The sequence below is a fragment of the Lactuca virosa genome, chromosome 8, assembly GCF_052849685.1.
Source record: "Lactuca virosa cultivar CGN04683 chromosome 8, Lactuca_virosa_CGN04683_v6, whole genome shotgun sequence".
Taxonomy (NCBI): domain Eukaryota; kingdom Viridiplantae; phylum Streptophyta; class Magnoliopsida; order Asterales; family Asteraceae; genus Lactuca; species Lactuca virosa.
The window spans coordinates 34,457,534-34,479,541 of record NC_136433.1 but is presented as its reverse complement, the minus strand read 5'-3'; the positions used below and the strand labels follow the sequence as shown (position 1 = coordinate 34,479,541).

At 38.9% G+C, this 22,008-nt stretch overlaps 1 protein-coding gene across 1 annotated transcript; it reads left to right on the top strand.

Annotated features, from left to right (window-relative positions):
- The first annotated feature begins 536 nt into the window (after window positions 1-536).
- Window positions 537-8,256, top strand: LOC145130969 (DEA(D/H)-box RNA helicase family protein). Its single transcript, XM_079065716.1, has 20 exons — window positions 537-695; window positions 1,464-1,816; window positions 1,894-2,082; window positions 2,167-2,235; window positions 2,321-2,427; window positions 2,599-2,680; window positions 2,758-2,931; window positions 3,008-3,156; window positions 3,449-3,544; window positions 4,025-4,127; window positions 4,214-4,276; window positions 4,390-4,451; window positions 4,809-4,905; window positions 4,991-5,109; window positions 5,197-5,239; window positions 5,663-5,764; window positions 5,844-5,933; window positions 6,039-6,113; window positions 6,841-7,130; window positions 8,036-8,256. The coding sequence occupies exons 2-20, from the start codon at window positions 1,490-1,492 to the stop codon at window positions 8,049-8,051; spliced, it is 2,253 nt and encodes a 750-aa protein (XP_078921842.1). The 5' UTR covers window positions 537-695; window positions 1,464-1,489; the 3' UTR covers window positions 8,052-8,256.
- The last annotated feature ends 13,752 nt before the right edge of the window (window positions 8,257-22,008 follow it).

The following is a 22,008-nucleotide window of genomic DNA, read 5'->3' as shown; positions in this document are numbered from 1 at the left end:
TAATCCTAAGCCATCTAATCACAAAACGAAAAAGCAAAATTATATTATATAAAAAATAAAAAATATTATTTATATATTTTCAGATTTTCGGATATCCAAAATTCTTTAAAATCAATATCCGTATCCGAATCCGAAAAATCAGATATACGAAATTTCGAATATTTGAGATTTTAGGTAATTTTAATTCGAATTTCGGGTTTTCGAATTGGTTTTTAGATACTGATATTTTTGAACACCCATTTTTTAAATATATAAACATACAAAAATCATTAAGTAAAATAAAATCTAGAGTAAAACCATAAAAATCTTTATTTATTTATTTTAATTGCAATATATTATTTGAAAAAGAGCGGTGGTAGAAACGAAAACCCTAACATCGTAAGAGGGTGTTTGGCAAAAAGTGTTTGAATAAAAAGTTTTTTAGAAACCGCATGTTGGAACCTCCAATAGTCAATTTTTGATAAGCAACGTACCCTTAAAATTACAAGAACTCCTTATTGCTGCATTCAAAGAAATTGACAGATATACCCTTAACCTAAATTATACATCGACGCACAAAACATACGCCTCCATATTGCTGTTCTGTCGAGTTGCCTCTCAAGCCGTCCCCTGTGAAGCCACCGCCGTTAGCCAGCTCCTCCCCACCGGTCGGAGATCGTCACAGCCCACAGCAACCCCGGTTTTCGACCCCACAGGTTTGTTCCTGCTTCTGCGTTCTTTCTTCCTTCTTTTCCCTTCGTTTTCTGGTTCGATTTTATTTGTGCAAATTGTGTGGCTGTCGATTTTATTGGAACTCAAAGAATTGTGGATTTTTTTGGGGCTGATGTCGATTTCATTGGATTTTCGTCCTTCGCCTTCCATTGTAGCTTTCCATATTTCATTACTTCTTCCCCAGTTGAACTAATTTCCTTAATTTGAATTGTGATTGTGAATAAAGAATGTGAACGATTGCTTTGTGTGTTCATGGAATATTATGCTTTTTGTGCTGATGTCGATTTCATTGTGCTGCTGTCTGAGTTTTTTGTGCTGCCATCGAGTTTACTGTGTTGCTGTTGAGTATTTTGTGCTTTGTGTGTTCATGTGCTTCACTGTGCTGCTGAGTTTTTTGTGCTGACATGAGAACTGATTTGTGCTACTAATGGTTACTAGAATTAAATTAGGGATAATAAGAAAACTAAGTCATACTAATATAGAAGGAAACCCTTTTTGGTAATTTTACACATATAAGCAGTTTTTTTTGCCAAACACTAAAAATGACTTATCAGCTTATAGTTTCTTGAAAGTAACTTTCCCTTGTTTCCTTGAAAATCATATGTTTATAATTGGCTGGAGTGAAATTATAGTGTTTAATCTTCCTGCTATCTGAATAAAACAGAATTTATGTTAGTTTCATTGATTCTACATAGTTGTAATGTAATTTGGGATTATGCTATACTATATTGACATCAGAATTCAAATTCCAGGTTTCCGCTCTCAATACAAGCTAACAATGGTGGATTCAGAGTTTGCATTTGAACCTCCAAGCGATGAGGAATATGACTATGAAGATCTCAACAGTGATGAAGAGAAGGATGATGAAAACAGTGATGTAGAAGAAAAAGGAAAAAATCATAACAAAAAAACACAATCTCCATGGGACTTTTCTTCATACACTGAATCAGTTGCAGAGGAACATGCCCGAAGAAGCACAACCTCCATTGATGATAAAATCTCAAAGTTCATCCAGCAGCAACGTAATCCTTCAGATTCAATACCAGAAGAAGAAGAAGAAGAGATGGATGAAGATGATCCTACTGATTCTGAACCAGATCGCCAGGTAAGTTGTCTAATTTTTTCTATTTAGAGTGTTGAAAGAGCCAATTTTTAACCAACTCACTACACTACACTTTTTAGGAAGATTTTAAACCTGAAGAAGAAGATGAGATTCCCACCACAGCAAGTGGTGGTGGAGATAACAAACAGTTCTTTGCAAAAGCAGATGGTGTTTCTTTTCATGCGAATTCATTCATGGATCTTCATCTTTCAAGGCCATTGCTCAGAGCTTGTGAAGCCTTGGGGTACAACAAGCCAACACCTATTCAGGTTATAATCATTTTACTTTAAACCTTTTCATTTTTCTTCTTTCATATTTTCTAAATGTTTTTGAGGTTTGAATTCTATTTATAGGCAGCTTGTATACCATTGGCATTAACTGGACGTGACATATGTGGTAGTGCAATTACTGGATCTGGGAAGGTATTTTATAAATAAATCTTTCATCATTTCTAAAACTTTAGAATATTTTATATTCTTAACAGATTTTTGGCTTAAATATTTGCAGACAGCTGCTTTTGCATTGCCAACATTAGAGAGATTGTTGTTTCGTCCAAAACATAGGCCTGCAATAAGAGTTCTCATTCTTACTCCTACAAGAGAGTTAGCAGTTCAGTAAGTCTTAAATCTAAAATCTTTTTTCTATGTTAATTTATATTGTTTGCAATATCTAGGGTTAATATCATAAAAGACCTTATATATCTAATGTATCTAAGATAGTTTTTAACTAAAGTGATGTAACCTTTCCTTTTTGATTTTTATAAAAAATGTGTTTTGATTATACAGGATTCATAGCATGATTGGAAAACTTGCACAGTTTATTACAGATATCAGATGTTGCCTTGTTCTTGGTGGGCTTTCAACAAAGGTGTGCAATTTGATTTTTGAACACATTTGAATTTTTTTTTTTTTTTTTATTAAAATGATTTTAAATATACATGTCAGGCTCAAGAAGCAGCATTGAGATCCCTACCAGATATAGTGGTGGCTACCCCTGGACGAATGATAGATCATTTACGCAATTCAATGTCTGTAGATTTGGATGATCTTGCAGTTCTAATTCTTGATGAAGCAGATCGTCTTCTTGAGCTTGGATTTGATGCTGAGATTCGTGAACTGGTAAAATGTTAATTAAGTTCTTGAATTTAATGTTATAAAGTTTCTCATTCTTTTTGGTTTTGGTTTTCTTTTGCAGGTGAGACTTTGTCCTAAACGTAGACAAACAATGCTGTTTTCAGCTACTATGACTGAGCAAGTTGATGAGCTTATCAAACTATTGTTGAACAAACCCTTGAGACTCTCAGCTGACCCCACTACAAAACGTCCAGCTACTTTGACTGAAGAGTAAGTGCAACAATCTTCACTTGTTAATATTTCTTAGCTATCTAACAAAAACCTTAAAAGGGAAATAAATATTAAACAGGACTCAGGGGATAGTGCTCCTAACCTAACCTAACAAAACAACCATAATACCAAAAGACCATTCTACCCCTAAAGCCAAAAAGATAACAAAATAACTCTAGTAAAGCAAATCAAATGAAAGCACTCTATCTAGGATTAGTTTGGGCTTATCATAGAGCTACTAGTTTTTATAACAAAGATTTTTGCTTATTTTTTGAGTTTTTGTTATTTACAGGGTTGTAAGGATTCGGAGGATGAGGGAAGGAAATCAAGAAGCTGTTCTTCTTGCATTGTGTTCCAAGACATTTACATCCAAAGTCATCATATTCAGGTAACAATGGGTTAAATTAAAGAAATAGTATTATATTTTTTTATACTTTTATTGGTTTGCTTTCATTTCTATGTTTCACAACTTTCTACTTTGAAAAATGGAAACACCTTATATTTTATGTTTTTTCCAGATTAAACCTCAACTTTATTTTTTCATAAAAAAGACCTTGTATTTTTTCATTTTTCTGATCTGGCCCTTTTAGTCAAAAAAATTGTAAAATGCGAGGGTTTTTTTCCAGAAAAACTAAAAAAGTTGAGGGTTCATTTGGAAGCATTTAGAAGGTTGAGGGTTCTTTTTCGGGAAAAAAATACAAAGTTGAGGGTTTTTCGGAAAAAATACAAGGTCTTTTTCTGGCAATCTTTTTTGCGATTTACTCTTGAAAAATCTTACATTTTGCCTTTTTCCTATATTGTTGTTTATGAAAGTAAATCTTTTGGGCATATGATTCTTTATACTAATATTTAGTTTTCCCAATGATAGTGGAACAAAACAAGCTGCACATAGGTTGAAGATTTTGTTTGGTTTAGCTGGCTTTAAAGCTGCTGAGCTTCATGGAAATCTCACTCAGGCACAACGTCTAGATGTAAGTTCACCCTTTAAAATAAATAAAAAAAGAAAAATAATTCATGCAGCTTGTATTTGGTGTAAATTACCTTGTTGCCCCTACAGGCTTTGGAACTTTTTAGAAGGCAAGAAGTGGATTTCTTGATAGCAACTAACGTTGCTGCTCGTGTAAGTTTCCACTTTTTTTTTTTTTTTTTTTTTTTTAATAGTTTGAATTTGTTGGGTTGTATATGTGTGACATAAAGGAGTTAAATTTGTAAATCTTTTTAATGGTTTTATAGGGGCTTGATATTATTGGAGTCAAAACAGTTATTAACTTTGAGTGCCCACGTGATCTCACTAGGCAAGCTTTTTTTTTTTTTTTTTCTCTCTCTTTTTTTTAAACTTCATGAAAAGTACTTTTGTCATGCTTTCAGTCTCTGAAGTGGATGTCTTTTATTATTGGCTTAATGACATACATTTGAAGGACTATAAAAGCTCAACAAAAATACTTTTCATTTATGAAAAAAGTTAAAAAACCAGACCATATCCGTATAAACAAACAAACCCCAGGGGTAAAAATGTAATTTACAGTAAATAAACTCAACAAGTTTGATTATATATATACACAATAAACAAGAAACTACTAAATACAAATAGAAATTTAAAAAACTTATTCAGTTATTTATGTTTATGTTTGTATATATATATATATATATAGCTATGTTCATCGAGTCGGTAGAACTGCTAGAGCTGGGAGAGAAGGGTATGCTGTTACTTTTGTCACGGATAATGACCGATCTCTCCTCAAAGCCATTGTGAGTACACTTCTACTTGTAACATAAAAAAGACCAAATTACCCTCAACAAATGTAAATGTGACTTTACTTGTTCTATGACACAGGTGAAAAGAGCTGGATCAAAGCTGAAGAGTCGTATTGTTGCAGAGCAATCGATAAATAAATGGTGTGATATGATTGAGAAAATGGAGGATCAAGTAGCTTCAATTCTTAGAGAGGAGAGGTTTATATTATCTTTCAATTTAGTTTATTTATTTTTATTATTTCTATTTTGGTAATAGAATTAATTATTAATGTGTTCATTGTCCAGGGAAGAAATGGCACTAAGAAAGGCTGAAATGGAAGCAGACAAGGTATTGACATGAATTCAATTTCATTAATCTTTTCAATTATATTAATTTAATTATTTAAATTACTCCTACCTAAAATTTTCATTCACATAACTATTTAAACACTGTTTTTAGGTAAATTGTTTTTTGATACAAGTACTAAAATAATAAAGTAGAATTTTTTATAATAAAAAAGTTGAAAATAATTGCTACAATTGAGTATTTTTGTAAAAGTAAAATGTCAGCAAGAAAAAATAGACTTACAAATGCTACATTTGAGTAGATTTTTAAAATACAATGCCTTAATAAATAAAATGAAAATACAATTGAGGGATGTTTGGAGTTAGATTCCATGGTCATTGCAACCACACACCGGAATGGAATTGGATTCCGATTCCGGACCAAAGAATTTTATTTTTTTGTAATTTTTGTATTTATGATTTGCAGGCAGAGAATTTGATTACACACAGGGATGAGATATTTTCTAGGCCAAAGAGGACTTGGTTTGTTACAGAAAAAGAGAAAAAACTTGTTGCTAATGCTGGAAAGGTAATATTTAATATTTCCATTTATATTTAATTTTTCCATAAATTAATAGTCAAATGTAATCTTGTATTTTGGACTTCAGGAAAAAGAAAAAGGTTCTAAAAAGAAGGTCATGAGTGCTGAAGAAGCTGAAGAGCGTAAGCAGAAAGCAAAGAAAAAGCGCGAATATGAGGTTCTTATTTAATTATTTTTCCCCTTTTGATTTTTTTAATATGAAAAAAATATCTTGAGAAATTGAATTATTATACTGACAATTTTTAACCACTTTTGTTGGCAGAAAAATCTTCCTAGAAAGAAAAGAAGGAAGCTTGAAGCATCTAGAGAGATGCTGGAGGATGAAGCGGAAAATGGGGTATGTGGATTGATGGAATTGGAGAAAGAATGGAATGGATTTTTTTGATATAACTAATTTTCAATAAAACATATCCCTTTAGTAATTTAATAATTTTAATTAAATTATTATTTTCTTCTCTAAAGAAAAATAAGTAATTTATATTTTTGGGTTAATCTCACAAAAAACCTTATATTTTGTGTTTTTTCCGGATTAAACCTCAAATTTGTTTTTTGCCATGTATTTTTTCATTTTTTCGGATTTGTCCTTTTTAGTCATTTTTTGCCAAAAAAATTGTAAAATGTGAGGGTTTTTCGTGAAAAACTAAAAGTTGTGGGTTTATTTGGAAGAATTTAGAAGTTTGAAGGTTTTTTTTTGAAAAAAATACAAAGTTGAGGGCTTTTTCGGAAAAAATAAAAAAATACAAGGTCTTTTTCAGGCAAAAAATAAATTGAAGGTTTAATCCAAAAAAAACACAAAATATAAGGGTTTTGTTTTTTATTTTTTTTTTAGATTAACCCTAAATTTTTCTATCATGATCTTATTTAGATTCTAACTAGCTTTTGCTATGTTAAAATTTTATTTTTGTAAATAATAATATCTATGGAATCGGTGGAGTAGGAATTCTTGATTCCATTCCATGGGGGTGTTTGGTTGCCAAATGGACAAACTACAATTCTTTCATTCTTCCTAAAAGACCAAAATACCCTCTTGTGAGAATTTAGTAATAAGACCTTATAATTTTCAGGGAAATGGTAGAAACAACAACAAAGAGAAACCTGGAATTTCACTTGTTGATTTGGCTTATAGACGTGCAAAAGCAGCAAAAGGTGCTAAAAAGGCAGCAGATAATGGGAAAGTTGTCAGAACAAATAAAAAACCAAATAACAAGAAGTCTTCTTCTTCTTCTTCACATTTAAATAAATCAAGACCTGAAGAAATGAAGGAACTTTTCCAAAGTGAAATGAGTGAAAAGAAGCAAAAAAGAAGCGCACATGGAGGTGGGAAAAAGTCATCATCATTTAAGAGCAAGTCAAGGTACTTCCCACTTTCTGTTTTTCATAACAAGGGCATTTTCGTCTTTTCATAGTTTTGAGATATTGGTTGCCACTCTTTTACTGTGTTTGTAGTAGTAGTAGTTCACAAAATAAAGATTTTCAAAAGAGCTAGACTAACTTTAATATCATTAAGATAAGAGTAATTTACTTTTTGGTCCCCAGAGTATAACTAGCTGAATTTTCAACTTTGGTCTTTTTTTTGGGACCAAAGTTGCAAATATTTGCTCTACTCAGGGGCCAAAAATACTCATTTTACTTGGAATATGGACAAAAAATGTTACAAGAACCCAAAAAGGACCAAAATTATAAGACAACTTTAATAAGCTAAACTCATAATCTAAAAATGTAATTTACTCTATTGTAAAAAATGCAAGGACAAATTTTACTATTTTTTAAGTGTTCTATGAATTTAAGCTCCAAAAGAACTATTAGCAAGTCGTTTAAGGTGCTTATAGGCTTATAGTATTGTAGTTCACGCAACAAAATGGTTTTATAATATTGTAAGACTAATATTAATATGTCAAGAATTATGTTACTAAAGTGTAATATGAATCTAGAGTAAATTACATTTTTGGTCCCTGAGCATAGCTGATTTTTCAATTTTGGTTCCAAAAAGTTTTTCTTGCACTTTGAGTCAATATTCAAAGTTTTTGTAACGTTTTTTTAGTCCTTGTTCGAAGTAAAATAGCTTTTACTCAGGGACCAAAAATTGTCATTTTACTTGGAACAAAGACCAAAATTGTAATATCAGCTATATCACGGAAAAAAAAAAAATGTAGTTTACTCATGAATATAAGAATCAAAAAAACTATCAAGTATATTCTATATGTTATTGTTTTTTGTTTTTATTATTATTAGTAATGTTATAAAAATGTTGTGGTATAGGTACAAGAGGAGGTGATCTAGATGAGGAGCTCATTTTGTTACAAGTTTTTGGTTTCAATTTATGGAAAGTTGGTGATACGATGTATTTTGGGATATTTATGCATGAGCAAGAGTCCATGTTTTTGTAGGGTAGAAAAGGGAGAGATTATTATTAAAGAAGTTGGATTTTGTACCTTAAGGACATTTGTTATGGGAATGAATTATCAATATTTTTTCTTAAACTCTTATTATTTCTTAAGTCATCTTATCTTTGTAGCCTCTCAAAATCAGTTTTATATATAATTTTGTAATCAAATTTATTTCCATTCGATTCTGTCATAACTACTGAGGCTTGTCTCTCAAGTCTCGACGTCCCTAAAAATGCCCCCCCCCCCCCCCTATATATATATATATATATATATATATATATATATATATATATATATATATATATATATATATATATATATATATATATATAGACACACACACACACACACACAAAATTAGGTAGCAGTAGAAAACATATGTTTGTTAATTATAAATTATTAGGGTAGTTACAAAAATAATCACATTTTTATAGAATTACATATACTTGTATTTTAGATTCTACCGGTTTACGTGGTCTATTTTTAAAGATAATTATCTTATTTTATTTTTATTTTATTTTTTGTATTTTTTTTAACGATTTTGAAAGTAAGTTGTGGATTTATATTTGGAAGAAATTAGGGTAAACCAAGTTAGTTAAAATCTAAATGAATGTTGTCCAAAATGCAAACCTGAACTCAGAATATTTATTAAATCATATGTTTTTTTTAGATATGTTTAAAATATTGCTAGAAATGTCCGGAATAAAAACCCAATCTAAAATCCGAAGAGCATTTTAAAAATAGGTGTTTATTTTGGTATTTAATATTCTTTGGTAGTGCATATGATGACTTCACATGGATGTTGCTTAGATAAAGTAGGTTATCAAGATGAAAAGATAATAACTATATTACATTACATAATGCTTGAAATAAAAATTGTTTCCAGTAACCGATCTACAATATTTATATCTATTATATCTTACCATGTAACTTTTTATTTGCAAGTAGAAGCACCACAAAACAACTAAAACCTCAACCACCAAAACCAAATGTGAAATTTAGGAGGTTAGAAAGGGCATTAAAACTAAAATTGAAAGCATACGGAACTCCCTCATCCTTAAAAATGCTATTACTTTAGATTAGTTAGTGTGTTGTCTGATGTGTGGAAGTTAAAACTAGGCCTGACAATCATGTCGTGTTCGGGTTGGCGTGTCGCGGGTTGGCGAGTCAAAATATGCCAACCCAAACACGACCCGTTTAAATATACAGGTCACGGATTGGCGAGTCACTGATTGACGGATTTGGAACATAAACCCATATATGACCCGCCAACCCATTTATTTATACGAGTTCACAGGTTGGCGGGTTCGTGGGTCAGATTTTGGTTCGTGAAACATAAACCTATATATGACCCATTTATTTATATATATGAACTAAAGAAGTGCATCTTGTAATCGGAAAACTGAGACAAAAGAACAATTTAAGAAACATACCAGAAGATTGTATTGGCGACTCACGTTCAGGGCTTCACCGCTTCAGCCTTCAGGCGTCAACGTCGTTTGCGATTTCGATACACAATTTGATTTCGATACCTGAGTTCGATCACAGAGTAACAGAGGGGAGAGTAGGACTATGGGAGACCGGGAGACTGGAAGTCTGGAAGAGGGAGATACGCTCATATATGATTTGATTTTGAGATTATTATTTAGGGCAAATGAGCAAAATGGTTACATACTTAGCCTTACAGGTTACGAATTACGACCTTAGGCCATCCACCACGAGTCAAAATGTCAAAACAGTCAAATGGTCTATGAATCAATGGTATATATTATATTATACTTATTAAATATTAATACTTGATACATAAGTAACATTTAAAAATAAAATAAATTTTTTTATTAAAAATATAAACGGGTTGGCGGGTCAACCCGTTTATTTTTTGAGAGACCCATATATGACATATTTAATAAACGGGTTGGCGGGTTGAAAAACTCAACCCAAACGCATTTATTTCATGTTGTGTCGAGAATTGCCAACCCTAGTTAAAACGCATAAAACTTCAACCAAAACAATTATATTTTGCATTAAAATTAGTTTTTAAGACTATTCGAAAAAGATTTTTCTTGTTGTTAAATTTTTTTTTTCGTTTTTTATAACAATCACCAGAATCTGCTTCGTCTCCATCATAGCCAACGTTAGAAGTTGAAGTAGTACATGAGGAGGTCAAACAACAAAGGTTTGTTCACAACACTATAATGGACTTAATTTCGTAGTTTAGATGTGTAAGAAAGAGTTTGCCTGGGTAGACCGATGCTAAATCTGTCTGTCATTGTATTTATTGACGATATTTTGGTCTATTCTAAGACCAATGAGCAACATGAGGATCATCTGCGAGAGGTTCTGGAGACTCTGAGGATGGAGAGACTTTATGAAAAATTCTTCAAGTGTGAGTTCTGGTTGCACGGGGTGCAGTTTTTGGGTCACCTTGTCAATCAGTAGGGGATATTGGTCGACCCGACCAAGATCAAGGCTGTGATGCAGTGGGAGGTTCCGATGTCTCCATCTGAGATTCAGAGTTTCCTTGGATTAGCAGGATATTATCAAAGGTTCATCAAGAATTTCTCCAGGATCGCAGTTTCGTTGACCAAACTGACGAAGAAGATTGTCACTTTTCGTTGGGGGCCCGAGCAACAGGCGTCATTTGAGACTTTGGGGCAGAAGTTGCACGAGGCTCCGATTTTGGCCCTACCCGAGGGCATAGAGGATTTTGTGGTTTATTGTGATGCTTCGATCACAGGGTTGGGTGCAATGCTTATGCAGATGGGCCATGTGATTGCTTATGCTTCAAGGCAGCTGAAGCCTCATGAGGCGAATTATCCTACTCATGATTTGGAGTTGGAGGCTGTGGTTTTTACCCTCAGGATTTGACGTTATTATTTGTATGAGGTTCGTTATATCATTTACACGGACCACAAGAGTTTGAGATATCTGATGGATCAGCCGAATTTGAACATGAGGCAGCGTCGGTGGCTCGACGTGGTGAATGATTATGATTGTGATATCCTTTATCACCCCAGAAAGGCTAATATGGTGGCCGATGATCTTATCCGCAAGACGACTAGTACACCTATCCGAGATTTGTGTTTGAGGATGACGGTGATTACTCCATTGCTGGAGTATATTCGCGAGGTTCAGGTCGAGGTCTTGAAGGAGGAGCACTGGAAGAGTAAGCACATAGTGGGTCAGGTGTCCTCTTTTGATTATGATAGTCAGGGATTGGTGACTTTGCATCAAAGGGTTTAGGTTCCATATTTCGGTGGTACACAACAAATTCTGATGAAGGAGGCTCACAAGTCGAGGTTTTCCATCCATCCGGGAGCGACAAAGATGTACAAAGATCTTCGACTTGATTATTGGTGGCCTTGCATGAAGCGGGATGTGGCTTGGTATGTGGAGAGACGCCTGACTTGCAGGAAAGTCAAGGCCGAACATCAGTGACCTCACGACAAGATAGAGTCGTTGGCTATCCCCGTTTGGAAATGGGAAGAGATCACGATGGACTTCATCATGAAGTTACTGCGGACAACGCGAGGGGTGGGTACAATTTAGGTCATCGTGGACCGATTGACCAAGAGTGCGTATTTTACCCTATCCAGGAGAGCATATCGGCAGAGAAGTTAGCAAACATCTATATCTGTGAGGTGGTTGAGCGTCACGGGGTCCCGGTATCAGTGGTTTCAGACCGGGATGTACGTTTCACTTCCAGATTCTGGAGAGATTCTGTAACATCCCATTTAAAATACAAAAATTAAATAATAAACCGGGACCCCGAGAAGCAATTTTTATATTATTAAAGCCAAAAATCAAATAATAATTAGCGGGGTGCTGGTTTAGGGAAGCCGAATGACAAGAATGGAAGTTCCGGGGGTTAAAGTGTAATGTCGGGATTAATTTTTGCAAAGGAATTTAGAGGTCAGGGGGCGTTTGGTATCTTTTGGACTTAAATTGTAAAGGATTTCAGTAGACAGGGCGTAAATGGTAAAATTTGGACCTGCTGTGAAAAAGATAAGAAAAAGGAGGGGCTAGTGTTGTCATTATGGGATATAGTTTATTAGAGCCGGGTATATAACCCTTGCTAACCCCGTCACACCTTGAAAAACCCTAACCCTAATAGAGATGGCAGCCGCCATCACCCTCCTTCTCCATTCTCCGGCGACGCCACCCCGTCACCGCCATGTACATTGCCGCCGATAGCCGCCGCATCCCAGTCATCTTCTGTCGCCATTCCGGTCGACGTTAAAGCCGGAAACCACCTGGAGGTTCGCCGCTCTCCTCATTCCTCCACCGTCCAGCCGCCCACTCGACTTCCTTGATTATCCGACCAACCAAGACTGCCGAGCGACGCCCCTTCGGCCATTGCTGCTATTCCGTTGGGAGTCGCCACCCTTCGTCTTTAGTTTCACCGTAGTTCGCCGTTCACCACCCCGAAGGGGCTACTGTGTGTGTTTCCTGCGTGGTTTCGTATCTCAGCCAAGGTTGTGCGTGTTTCAGTCATCACCGCAGGTGTGTATGGGTGAAGGGTTGGCTGGAAACGCTAGAAGACCACCATGGCAGCCAACCATGGTGGCTGTCACCGGAAATGCTTTGTTGCCGCCACTAGCCACCGTGAATGGTGGCTGTGTGCGTAGTGTGATGTATGTGCTCATGTGTTGCGATGGAATAGGGCTGCTGAAGCGACTTTTAGCCGGAAATTCAAAGGAAACCCTACCGCCACCACCGTGAGGTGGTGGCTGCCACCCTCTACCACCACCGGCCGCCACGGTGCGGCTGTGTGTGTGTGTGTGTGTAATTAGTATGTGTTATTAGTGTATGCGTGTGTTAAGTGGATAATATTGTAATTTGTAACAAAAGTGAAATAATGAAAAGAAGAACCCAAAACACCTACGTAGAGTGGTGGTTGCCGCCACCGACCGCCGTGCCAGGTGGCGGTGTGCTTTGTTTGCGTTTGGACCTCATTTGGGGGATGTTTGGACAATGTGGGATCAATGAAACCCTAATGGGCCCAAAGAACCCCTAGTGGGCCCAATGGAACCCTAAGGGCCCAATAATGCCCAAAGTGACCTAAAATACCAACCAAAGGACTAATGGGCTAGTATTGGGTTGGAAAACCCTAACTAGGGTTTGGAAAACCCTAAGAGCATAAAACCCTAATTGTGGAAATTGTTTGAGACACACACACGAGAATTAATTATTAAACTTAAAATAATAATCAATAATCATTGGCAAATTAACCTAAAGCAATATTGGACTTAATGGATTAAGTCCTTAATGGGTTAAGTGAGAAACACTTAACCCTAATTGTCATTTTATGTGAAACCCTAATTTCACATGGGCCTTGAGTTGGGCCTTCCTAGTGGGCTTTGGTGATTATTGATGGGTTGTCCAAGAACAAGTTAACGGACCAAAATAAGTAGATGGGCCTTAAGGAAAAACCATGTAGAGGTCTGGGCCCAATTTGAAAAATTGAACCATATGTTGGGCTTTGGCCCATTATTTTACTTTTGGGATTTTGTAGTGTGAGTTGGAACTTGGGATTGGAACCCAATTACTAATTGGGTATTGTTTGATGTTGACAGTTCGGGAATCTGTCAACCAGCAGCGGGAGCTTTACCTGCGGGACTTCAGCAGTGCCAGGTGAGTTATCCTCACTATACTAAGGGGTCTAAGGCACCAAGGCCGGCCCATTGGATATGTTATCCTAGCAGTGTTAGATGTTGAGTATGATTTAGTGTTGCATGCTAGTGGTTATGCCAGTTAGGTAGACCTGCAGGACTACCTGTGATGTTATATGATTATTGCATGCTCAATGGTTATGTTATGTGTTTGTTATATGGGATGGGTTGAGGTTGTACTGCTTCGTGCGGTAGCCAACAAACCCTAGGAGCATTCCAGTTACGGGCTAAGGGAGACTCGTACTGTGGGCTCGGGAGCATTCCAGTTACGGGCTGAGGGAGACTCGTACTGTGGGCTCGGGAGCATTCCAGTTACGGGCTGAGGGAGACTCGTACTGTGGGCTCGTGGGTATTACAGTCTGTAGGGCTGTGGACCCGTTATGTGCTGTTCTGTTTAGTTTGTTATAATATGTTGTTGCTGACATGGTTATGTGGATTGTATGTGTATCAGTATTTTGGGGGTAACTCACTAGGCATTCGGGCTTACAGTTTCAGTTTATTGTTTCAGGTGCATGAGGGGATCGTGGCAAGGCAAAGGCGTGATCGTACAGCTCCTCACTTTTTATGACTTTGTTTCTGGGATACTCTGATATAATACGTTTTGAAAACAAGTTTGTAATAATTAATGATTTTGAAATGTTTTTAAAAAGTTAAATTGGCTTGAATTTTTGGGTGTTACAAGTTGGTATCAGAGCCTTGGTTTGAGTGAATTGGAGGAACATGCGTGTGAATCCAGTCTCAAATCAAGGAAAGGTTTTCAAAATGATTTCTAAAATGGTTTTCAAAATAAGTAAATGAGGATGCAGGGTGTACGATCAGCCGAAGCCAGTAAGTAGACCCCAAAATACCATACAAGTTATTTGATTATGAGATATGTTAGAACAGCATGTTAGTACTAGGCTAGGGATCTTCAGGAATTGCATGATAGAATTGCCTGATTACATGATGCCTGCTAGCCTAGGGTTTCCTTATATGAGATTGACATCATTACTGTAGTTGCTTAGTGTATGCATTACGGTCATAACTAAGATCTTATAGCCTAAGAATGTTTGATTTGGCCTTATGTTCTGTTCTTGTTTGATTGGGAGCTTAGGGTAGGATTGGATATTCGAAAGTCTATAGGGTTCAGCGTTATGTATGGCTAGCATACACTAGTACTGCAGGGTTGGTGGAAGTTTCATGGATGGGTGGGTTGTATGAGGCCGGGAGGCCAGTTATGAAATATTTAGCATTCCTCTAGGAGTGGGGATTGAGCGCTCGCCATGTTGTGTATTCAGTTAGGGCGTTGTGGTGATACTTGAGACAAATATGGGTAGGTGTGGAAAGTAGTAGGGGCCCATACTACTGAAAGGACAGGACCCATACGTGTGTCAAGTAAGTCACAATCCATAGGGTTGGGTTGGGAGTTGGTCCCCTGTCATTATATGGATTACCAGAGATCTTCCTGATGTATTATCAGAATGATGATTTCGAGACGTTTTGCGACTGGATCCGGATCAGGATCGGGAGCTGGCAGCCAGGATAGGCCAGTATTATCAGAGGATCGTATTAGGGAGATTGTCCGGGGTCAGATTCCAGAGATGGTTGGATCTATCGAGACCGCCATGGTTGAGTATTTCAACGAGCGCCATGCAGCCATTGCTGGGACAGCTGCCGCATCAGTTTCAACAACTGTAACGACGGCAGGGGGAGGAGCTGGTCGAGCTTTCCAGTACCGGGACTTGTTACGGGGACATATTATGATGAGCAGAGGGCTGCAGTTACTTGGGATCAGGGAGATGTTCTGTACTTGTTACATTCCGTAGGTTAAGCGGGAGAGTCTACACATTAGTTTCTAGATTTGAGGCTCGGGGGTGCTGCTCGAGGCCGGAATGTGAGTTGCGGGGACTCCGGAAAGGAGTGATGATTATGTTCAGTTGGGGTTTTGCAACTGGAAGTAGAATAGTTAATTGATGGATTGGAACGTCGTTTTCTAGGGCAAGGATTGTACTCTTTCAGTTTACGAGCTCGAAGGATTAAGCAGGTTTGTGACCCAGGATCAGGTTGTATTCCAGCTCGGGGTCAGTTGGTCGCCGGGATTGGCGACAGTATTTCAGTGCTGGTAAGCGCAGGTGGGTCGATGTGGCATGAGTATCTCATAAGGCGTACGCGATTACCGTTCCGACCCGTAAGGGCTGAGATCGGATTTGCCTTGGATCTCTTGTATGGGGCGGTAAGGATTGATTGTGCGATCTATTGCACTCACAGGATTAGAGACTAAATTTTGGGAGTAGTTTGTAGCTCGGTTAGGGCAGAGGGTGCTTCAGTTACAACAGTTCAGCTATGGACGATTGAGTTGGTAAGTGAGTCAGGGTGCGAGACCCTGGATGATGTGATTTCTAGAGCTCGAGAGCGAGAGATTTGTTTGGAGCACTTGGGAAGAAGGGTATTATGTGGGAGGTTGCAGACAGAGTCCCATGGGATAGTTATTCGACATTGTCAAGATTCAGTGGTTTTTAGTAATCGTTATTGATTGGCGTATGAAAGCGCCAAGGGAAATAGCTTATTGCTAAAGTATTAGTAGAGCATCTATTTTTGGACTTCAAGATTTGGGTGTGGGATCATTCAAGCATCGGGGGCTATCAGCTACGTTACGTTGAGTTCCACACTAGTGGGTGTGGTTAGTGTTCTAAGTGGGGGAGAATTATCATGAGATTCAGAAGCAGGAGCGGTTTTGAAGGTGGGACAAGTTTTGCATCGTTGTCAGAAAGGAAGACAACCCAAGTGGCTGATTGGTTTGAGGTTTGTGTGAGTTGGGAGTTCGGTAAAACTCCCCAGCGTGTGAATCGCGTCATCACAGTGCTTGATAGCAGAATTGGGAATATTCAGGTTGAGCGTCAGCCATTGAAAGTTTTGTCTGTTTCTATTCAGATTGCGGTTTCAAGAAGGGTCGGACAGGCGTTAATCGGTGAACCTCCCAGAAAACGGGAAATTCTCCGAAGGAAATTCAAGAGGCGACAGTTGAGGAGCTAGGAACGCGTCAACAATTTACTTGTGCAGCGTGCTTACATTTCCTAAGTCTTTGGGGTATGTTTCCCCTCAGTAGTGGAATAGACTTTTGATTCTTATCGGACTCGGATTTTCGGTAACCTTGGGAATAATTGTGGAAGTCTTCTCGGGCTAGTTTTGTATTGGTAGAATCGGATCAGTCTCGATCCAGTATGGGCTTTGTGGCGAGTGAATGTGAAGTTAAGTATTCCCAATTATGTACATGGTAGTGGTTCTTCATGTGTAACGGCGGGTATTTATGGTGGCATTAGAGTTGGTTCGATGTACGTGTGATCAGGTCTGGGTTATAGTCTGCAAGTTGGATCTAAAGTTCGTCTATCATTCTATTATGGGGTCGAGTGCGACCAAGGGTTGCAGGATTTTGCTTGGATAAGCAAATTGTTCTATAGGTGGATCGTGCATAGTGGGATTTCAACATGGTAGCACAGGTTGGTGTTGTGAAGAACGTTGTTTAGGCCTTTTCTTTTGGATAAGGTTGATAGTTTGTCAGGAGCATTCCAGTCATGAGCTGAGGGCCAGGTAGGGCATACCAGACTCATGCTGTGGGCTCAGAGGCAATCCAGACCTATGTTGAGGGTCTGGTAGGGGTATTCCAATCATGGGTTGTGAGCCTAGTGATCTTAGTAGTCTATTTCTTCCGTTTGAGCACTTTCAGAAGGGACACAGTGTTGAGGCCCGAGTGATCCGTAATCGGCCGCGGGGAACCAAAAGATTTTGGGAGGAATACAAGGGCAGGTCCTTGAACCCCAAGTTATGAGTTAGACCCGAGTTCGTATATAGTGGTATTATGATCTAGGGTATTCCATCCCGAGGCTGATTAGGCCAGGTATGAGTGTTCGAGTTTATGAGCCGGTCATTATATGTATGTGATTCAGGAACCAAAGGAAACATTTTTTTTTATCCAAGAGGGTTTATCACCCAGTTTACACCCCATTGTTCGTTTTATCGCTAGGAATTGGTTATCAGAACGAAATTCTCTTGAAGGAGTACCTAATCTCTTGTCAAAAAGAGAGTTATAAGTAGCAGTGTGGGATATGTGATCCTAATTTCGGGTGGGAACCCCAGGTTATTAGCAGTTGAGTAACCAGTTGGGAGAAAAGTGCAATAAATTCAACAATAATGATCAAGTATGGGTAATCTGTCAAGGAGACGGGCCATCTCGAGACTACAGATTCGGATTGAGTAAATTCGATTATATTGCAAGGGATTCGTTTATTTTCAGGTTTTAGAACCCTGCGAGGGTTGGTTACAGTTGCCTTGGAAAGGCTAGGGTTATGCTCGCGGTTATAATTCAAGTTGTTTGGTAGGTAAGGAATGAGAAGAAACGATTTCGAGGACGAAATCAAATTTAAGTGGGGAGAGTTGTAACATCCCATTTAAAATACAAAAATTAAATAATAAACCGAGACCCCGAGAAGCAAATTTTATATTATTAAAGCCAAAAATCAAATAATAATTAGCGGGGTGTTGGTTTAGGGAAGCTAAATGACAAGAATGGAAGTTCAGGGGGTTAAAGTGTAATGTCGGGATTAATTTTTGCAAAGGAATTTAGAGGTCAGGGGGCGTTTGGTATCTTTTGGACTTAAATTGTAAAGGATTTCAGTAGACAGGGCGTAAATGGTAAAATTTGGACCTGCTGTGAAAAAGATAAGAAAAGGGAGGGGCTAGTGTTGTCATTATGTGATATAGTTTATTAGAGTCGGGTATATAACCCTTGCTAACCCCGTCACACCTTGAAAAACCCTAACCCTAATAGAGATGGCAGCCGCCATCACCCTCCTTCTCCATTATCCGGCGACGCCACCCCGTCACCGCCATGTACATTGCCGCCGATAGCCGCCGCATCCCAGCCATCTTCTGTCGCCATTCCAGTCGACGTTAAAGCCGGAAACCACCTGGAGGTTCGCCGCTCTCCTCATTCCTCCACCGTCCAACCGCCCACTCGACTTCCTTGATTATCCGACCAACCAAGACTGCCGAGCGACGCCCCTTCGGCCATTGCTGCTATTCCGTTGGGAGTCGCCACCCTTCGTCTTTAGTTTCACCGTAATTCGCCGTTCACCACCCCGAAGGGGCTGCTGTGTGTGTTTCGTGCGTGGTTTCGTATCTCAGCCAAGGTTGTGCGTGTTTTAGTCGTCACCGCAGGTGTGTGTGGGTGAAGGGTTGGTTGGAAACGCTAGATAACCACCATGGCAGCCAACCATGGTGGCTGTCGCCGAAAATGCTTTGTTGCCGCCACTAGCCACCGTGAATGGTGGCTGTGTGCGTAGTGTGATGTATGTGCTCATGTGTTGCGATGGAATAGGGCTGCTGAAGCGACTTTTAGCCGGAAATTCAAAGGAAACCCCACTGCCACCACCGTGAGGTGGTGGCTGCCACCCTCTACCACCACCGGCCGCCACGGTGCGGCTGTGTGTGTGTGTAATTAGTATGTGTTATTAGTGTATGCGTGTGTTAAGTGGATAATATTGTAATTTGTAACAAAAGTGAAATAATGAAAAGAAGAACCCAAAACACCACCGTAGAGTGGTGGTTGCCGTCACCGGCCGCCGTGCCGGGTGGCGGTGTGCTTTGTTTGCGTTTGGACCTCGTTTGGGGGATGTTTGGACAATGTGGGATCAATGAAACCCTAATGGGCCCAAAGAACCCCTAGTGGGCCCAATGGAACCCTAAGGGCCCAATAATGCCGAAAGTGACCTAAAATACCAACCAAAGGACTAATGGGCTAGTATTAGGTTGGAAAACCCTAACTAGGGTTTGGAAAACCCTAAGAGCATAAAACCCTAATTGTGGAAATTGTTTGGGACACACACACGAGAATTAATTATTAAACTTAAAATAATAATCAATAATCATTGGCAAATTAACCTAAAGCAATATTGGACTTAATGGATTAAGTCCTTAATGGGTTAAGTGAGAAACACTTAACCCTAATTGTCATTTTATGTGAAACCCTAATTTCACATGGGCCTTGAGTTGGGCCTTCCTAGTGGGCTTTGGTGATTATTGATAGGTTGTCCAAGAACAAGTTAACGGACCAAAATAAGTAGATAGGCCTTAAGGAAAGACCATGTAGAGGTCTGGGCCCAATTTGGAAAATTGGGCCATATGTTGGGCTTTGGCCCGTTATTTTACTTTTGGGCTTTTGTAGTGTGAGTTGGAACTTGGGATTGGAACCCAATTACTAATTGGGTATTGTTTGATGTTCACAGTTCGGGAATCTGTCAACCAGCAGCGGGAGCTTTACCTGCGGGACTTCAGCAGTGCCAGGTGAGTTATCCTCACTATACTAAGGGGTCTAAGGCACCAAGGCCGGCCCATTGGATATGTTATCCTAGCAGTGTTAGATGTTGAGTATGATTTAGTGTTGCATGCTAGTGGTTATGCCAGTTAGGTAGACCTGTAGGACTACCTGTGATGTTAGATGATTATTGCATGCTCAGTGGTTATGTTATGTGTTTGTTATATGGGATGGGTTGAGGTTGTACTGCTTCGTGCGGTAGCCAACAAACCCTAGGAGCATTCCAGTTACGGGCTAAGGGAGACTCGTACTGTGGGCTAGGGAGCAATCCAGTTACGGGCTGAGGGAGACTCGTACTGTGGGTTCGTGGGTATTACAGTCTGTAGGGCTGTGGACCCGTTATGTGCTGTTCTGTTCAGTTTGTTATGATATGTTGTTGCTGACATGGTTATGTGGACTGTATGTGTATCGGTATTTTGGGGGTAACTCACTAGGCATTCGGGCTTACAGTTTCAGTTTATTGTTTGAGGTGCATCAGGGGATCGTTGCAAGGCAAAGGCGTGATCGTACAGCTCCTCACTTTTTATGACTTTGTTTCTGGGATACTCTGATAAATACGTTTTGAAAACAAGTTTGTAATAATTAATGATTTTGAAATGTTTTTAAGAAGTTAAATTGGCTTGAATTTTTGGGTGTTACAGATTCCATGAGGAGTTGGGTAATCGATTGCAGTTCAACACGACTTTCCACCAACAGACTGATCGACGGAGTGAGCGGACTATCCAGACCATGGAGGATATGCTTTGAGCATGTGTTTTGGATTTTGGTGGTAGTTGGGATTCGTACCTCCCATTGGCTGAGTTTTCTTACAATAGCAGCTACCACACTAGTATTTCTTTACCTCCTTTCGAGATGCTCAATGGGAGGAAGTGTCAGACCTCGATTTGTTGGGGCGAGGTCGGTCAACGAGTCATGGGTAGCATAGAGGTGGTGCTCCGGACTACCGAGTTGATATAACAGGTGCGCGGGAGATTGCAAACTACTCAGAGTTGGCAAAAGAGCTAAGTGGATCGGCGACGATCCGATCTCGAGTTTCAGGTTGGTGACATGGTACTTCTGAAGGTGTCACATTGGAAATGTGTTATCCGATTTTAGAAGCGGGGCAAGCTGGGCCCCAGATATATTGGTCCGTTCAGGGTTGTTTTCCAGGTATACAAGGTTGCGTACCGTTTAGAGTTACCCGATGAGCTCAGTCAGATTCATAGCACGTTCCACGTCCCTCAGTTGCGGATATGCTTGGTTGATGCTTCCGCAGTAGTGCCATTGGAGGACATTCAGGTTGACGAGCACCTGAACTATATAGAGAGACCAGTTGCGATCCTCGATCGGAAGACGAAGACGCTACGAAATAAGGACGTGGGTTTGGTGAAGGTGCAATGGCAGCACCAGAAGGGTTCAGAGTGGACTTGGGAACCCGCAGAAGAGATGAGAGAGCATTATCCATAGTTATTTGTAGTAGAGGACTTCAAGGACGAAGTCTGATTCAAGTGTGGGAGACTTGTAACACCTGTTTCAGGTATGAACTAATCAATTATATTGTTAAGTCTTCATTTTGGGTGGCCATGACGTGGCGATGTTTTTAAAGATCGCAGGATTTAAAGACCCACCATGGCGTGGCCATATGTGCCACGACGTTGCAACTGATTTTAATGAAACCTTAATTTCCGGGCTTTGCACCTTATTTAAAGGAATTAGGAGGCTAAGGCTTATTCATCCTCAACCTCCATCACTCTCAAACCCCCAGAAACCCTAACCCTTATCTTCCTTGAAGCTTTTGAGCTTATTTGCTAGCTTTTGGTGGTTTTGAAGGAAGTAGAAGACGAT

Bases quoted from the DNA above. Each gene is read 5' to 3' on its own strand.
- LOC145130969 (XM_079065716.1), top strand. From the start codon at position 1,490: ATGGTGGATTCAGAGTTTGCATTTGAACCTCCAAGCGATGAGGAATAT. The intron at 2,428-2,598 runs GTAAGTCTTAAA...TTGATTATACAG, and splicing joins ACAAGAGAGTTAGCAGTTCA to GATTCATAGCATGATTGGAA. The intron at 5,765-5,843 runs GTAATATTTAAT...TTTGGACTTCAG, and splicing joins TTGTTGCTAATGCTGGAAAG to GAAAAAGAAAAAGGTTCTAA.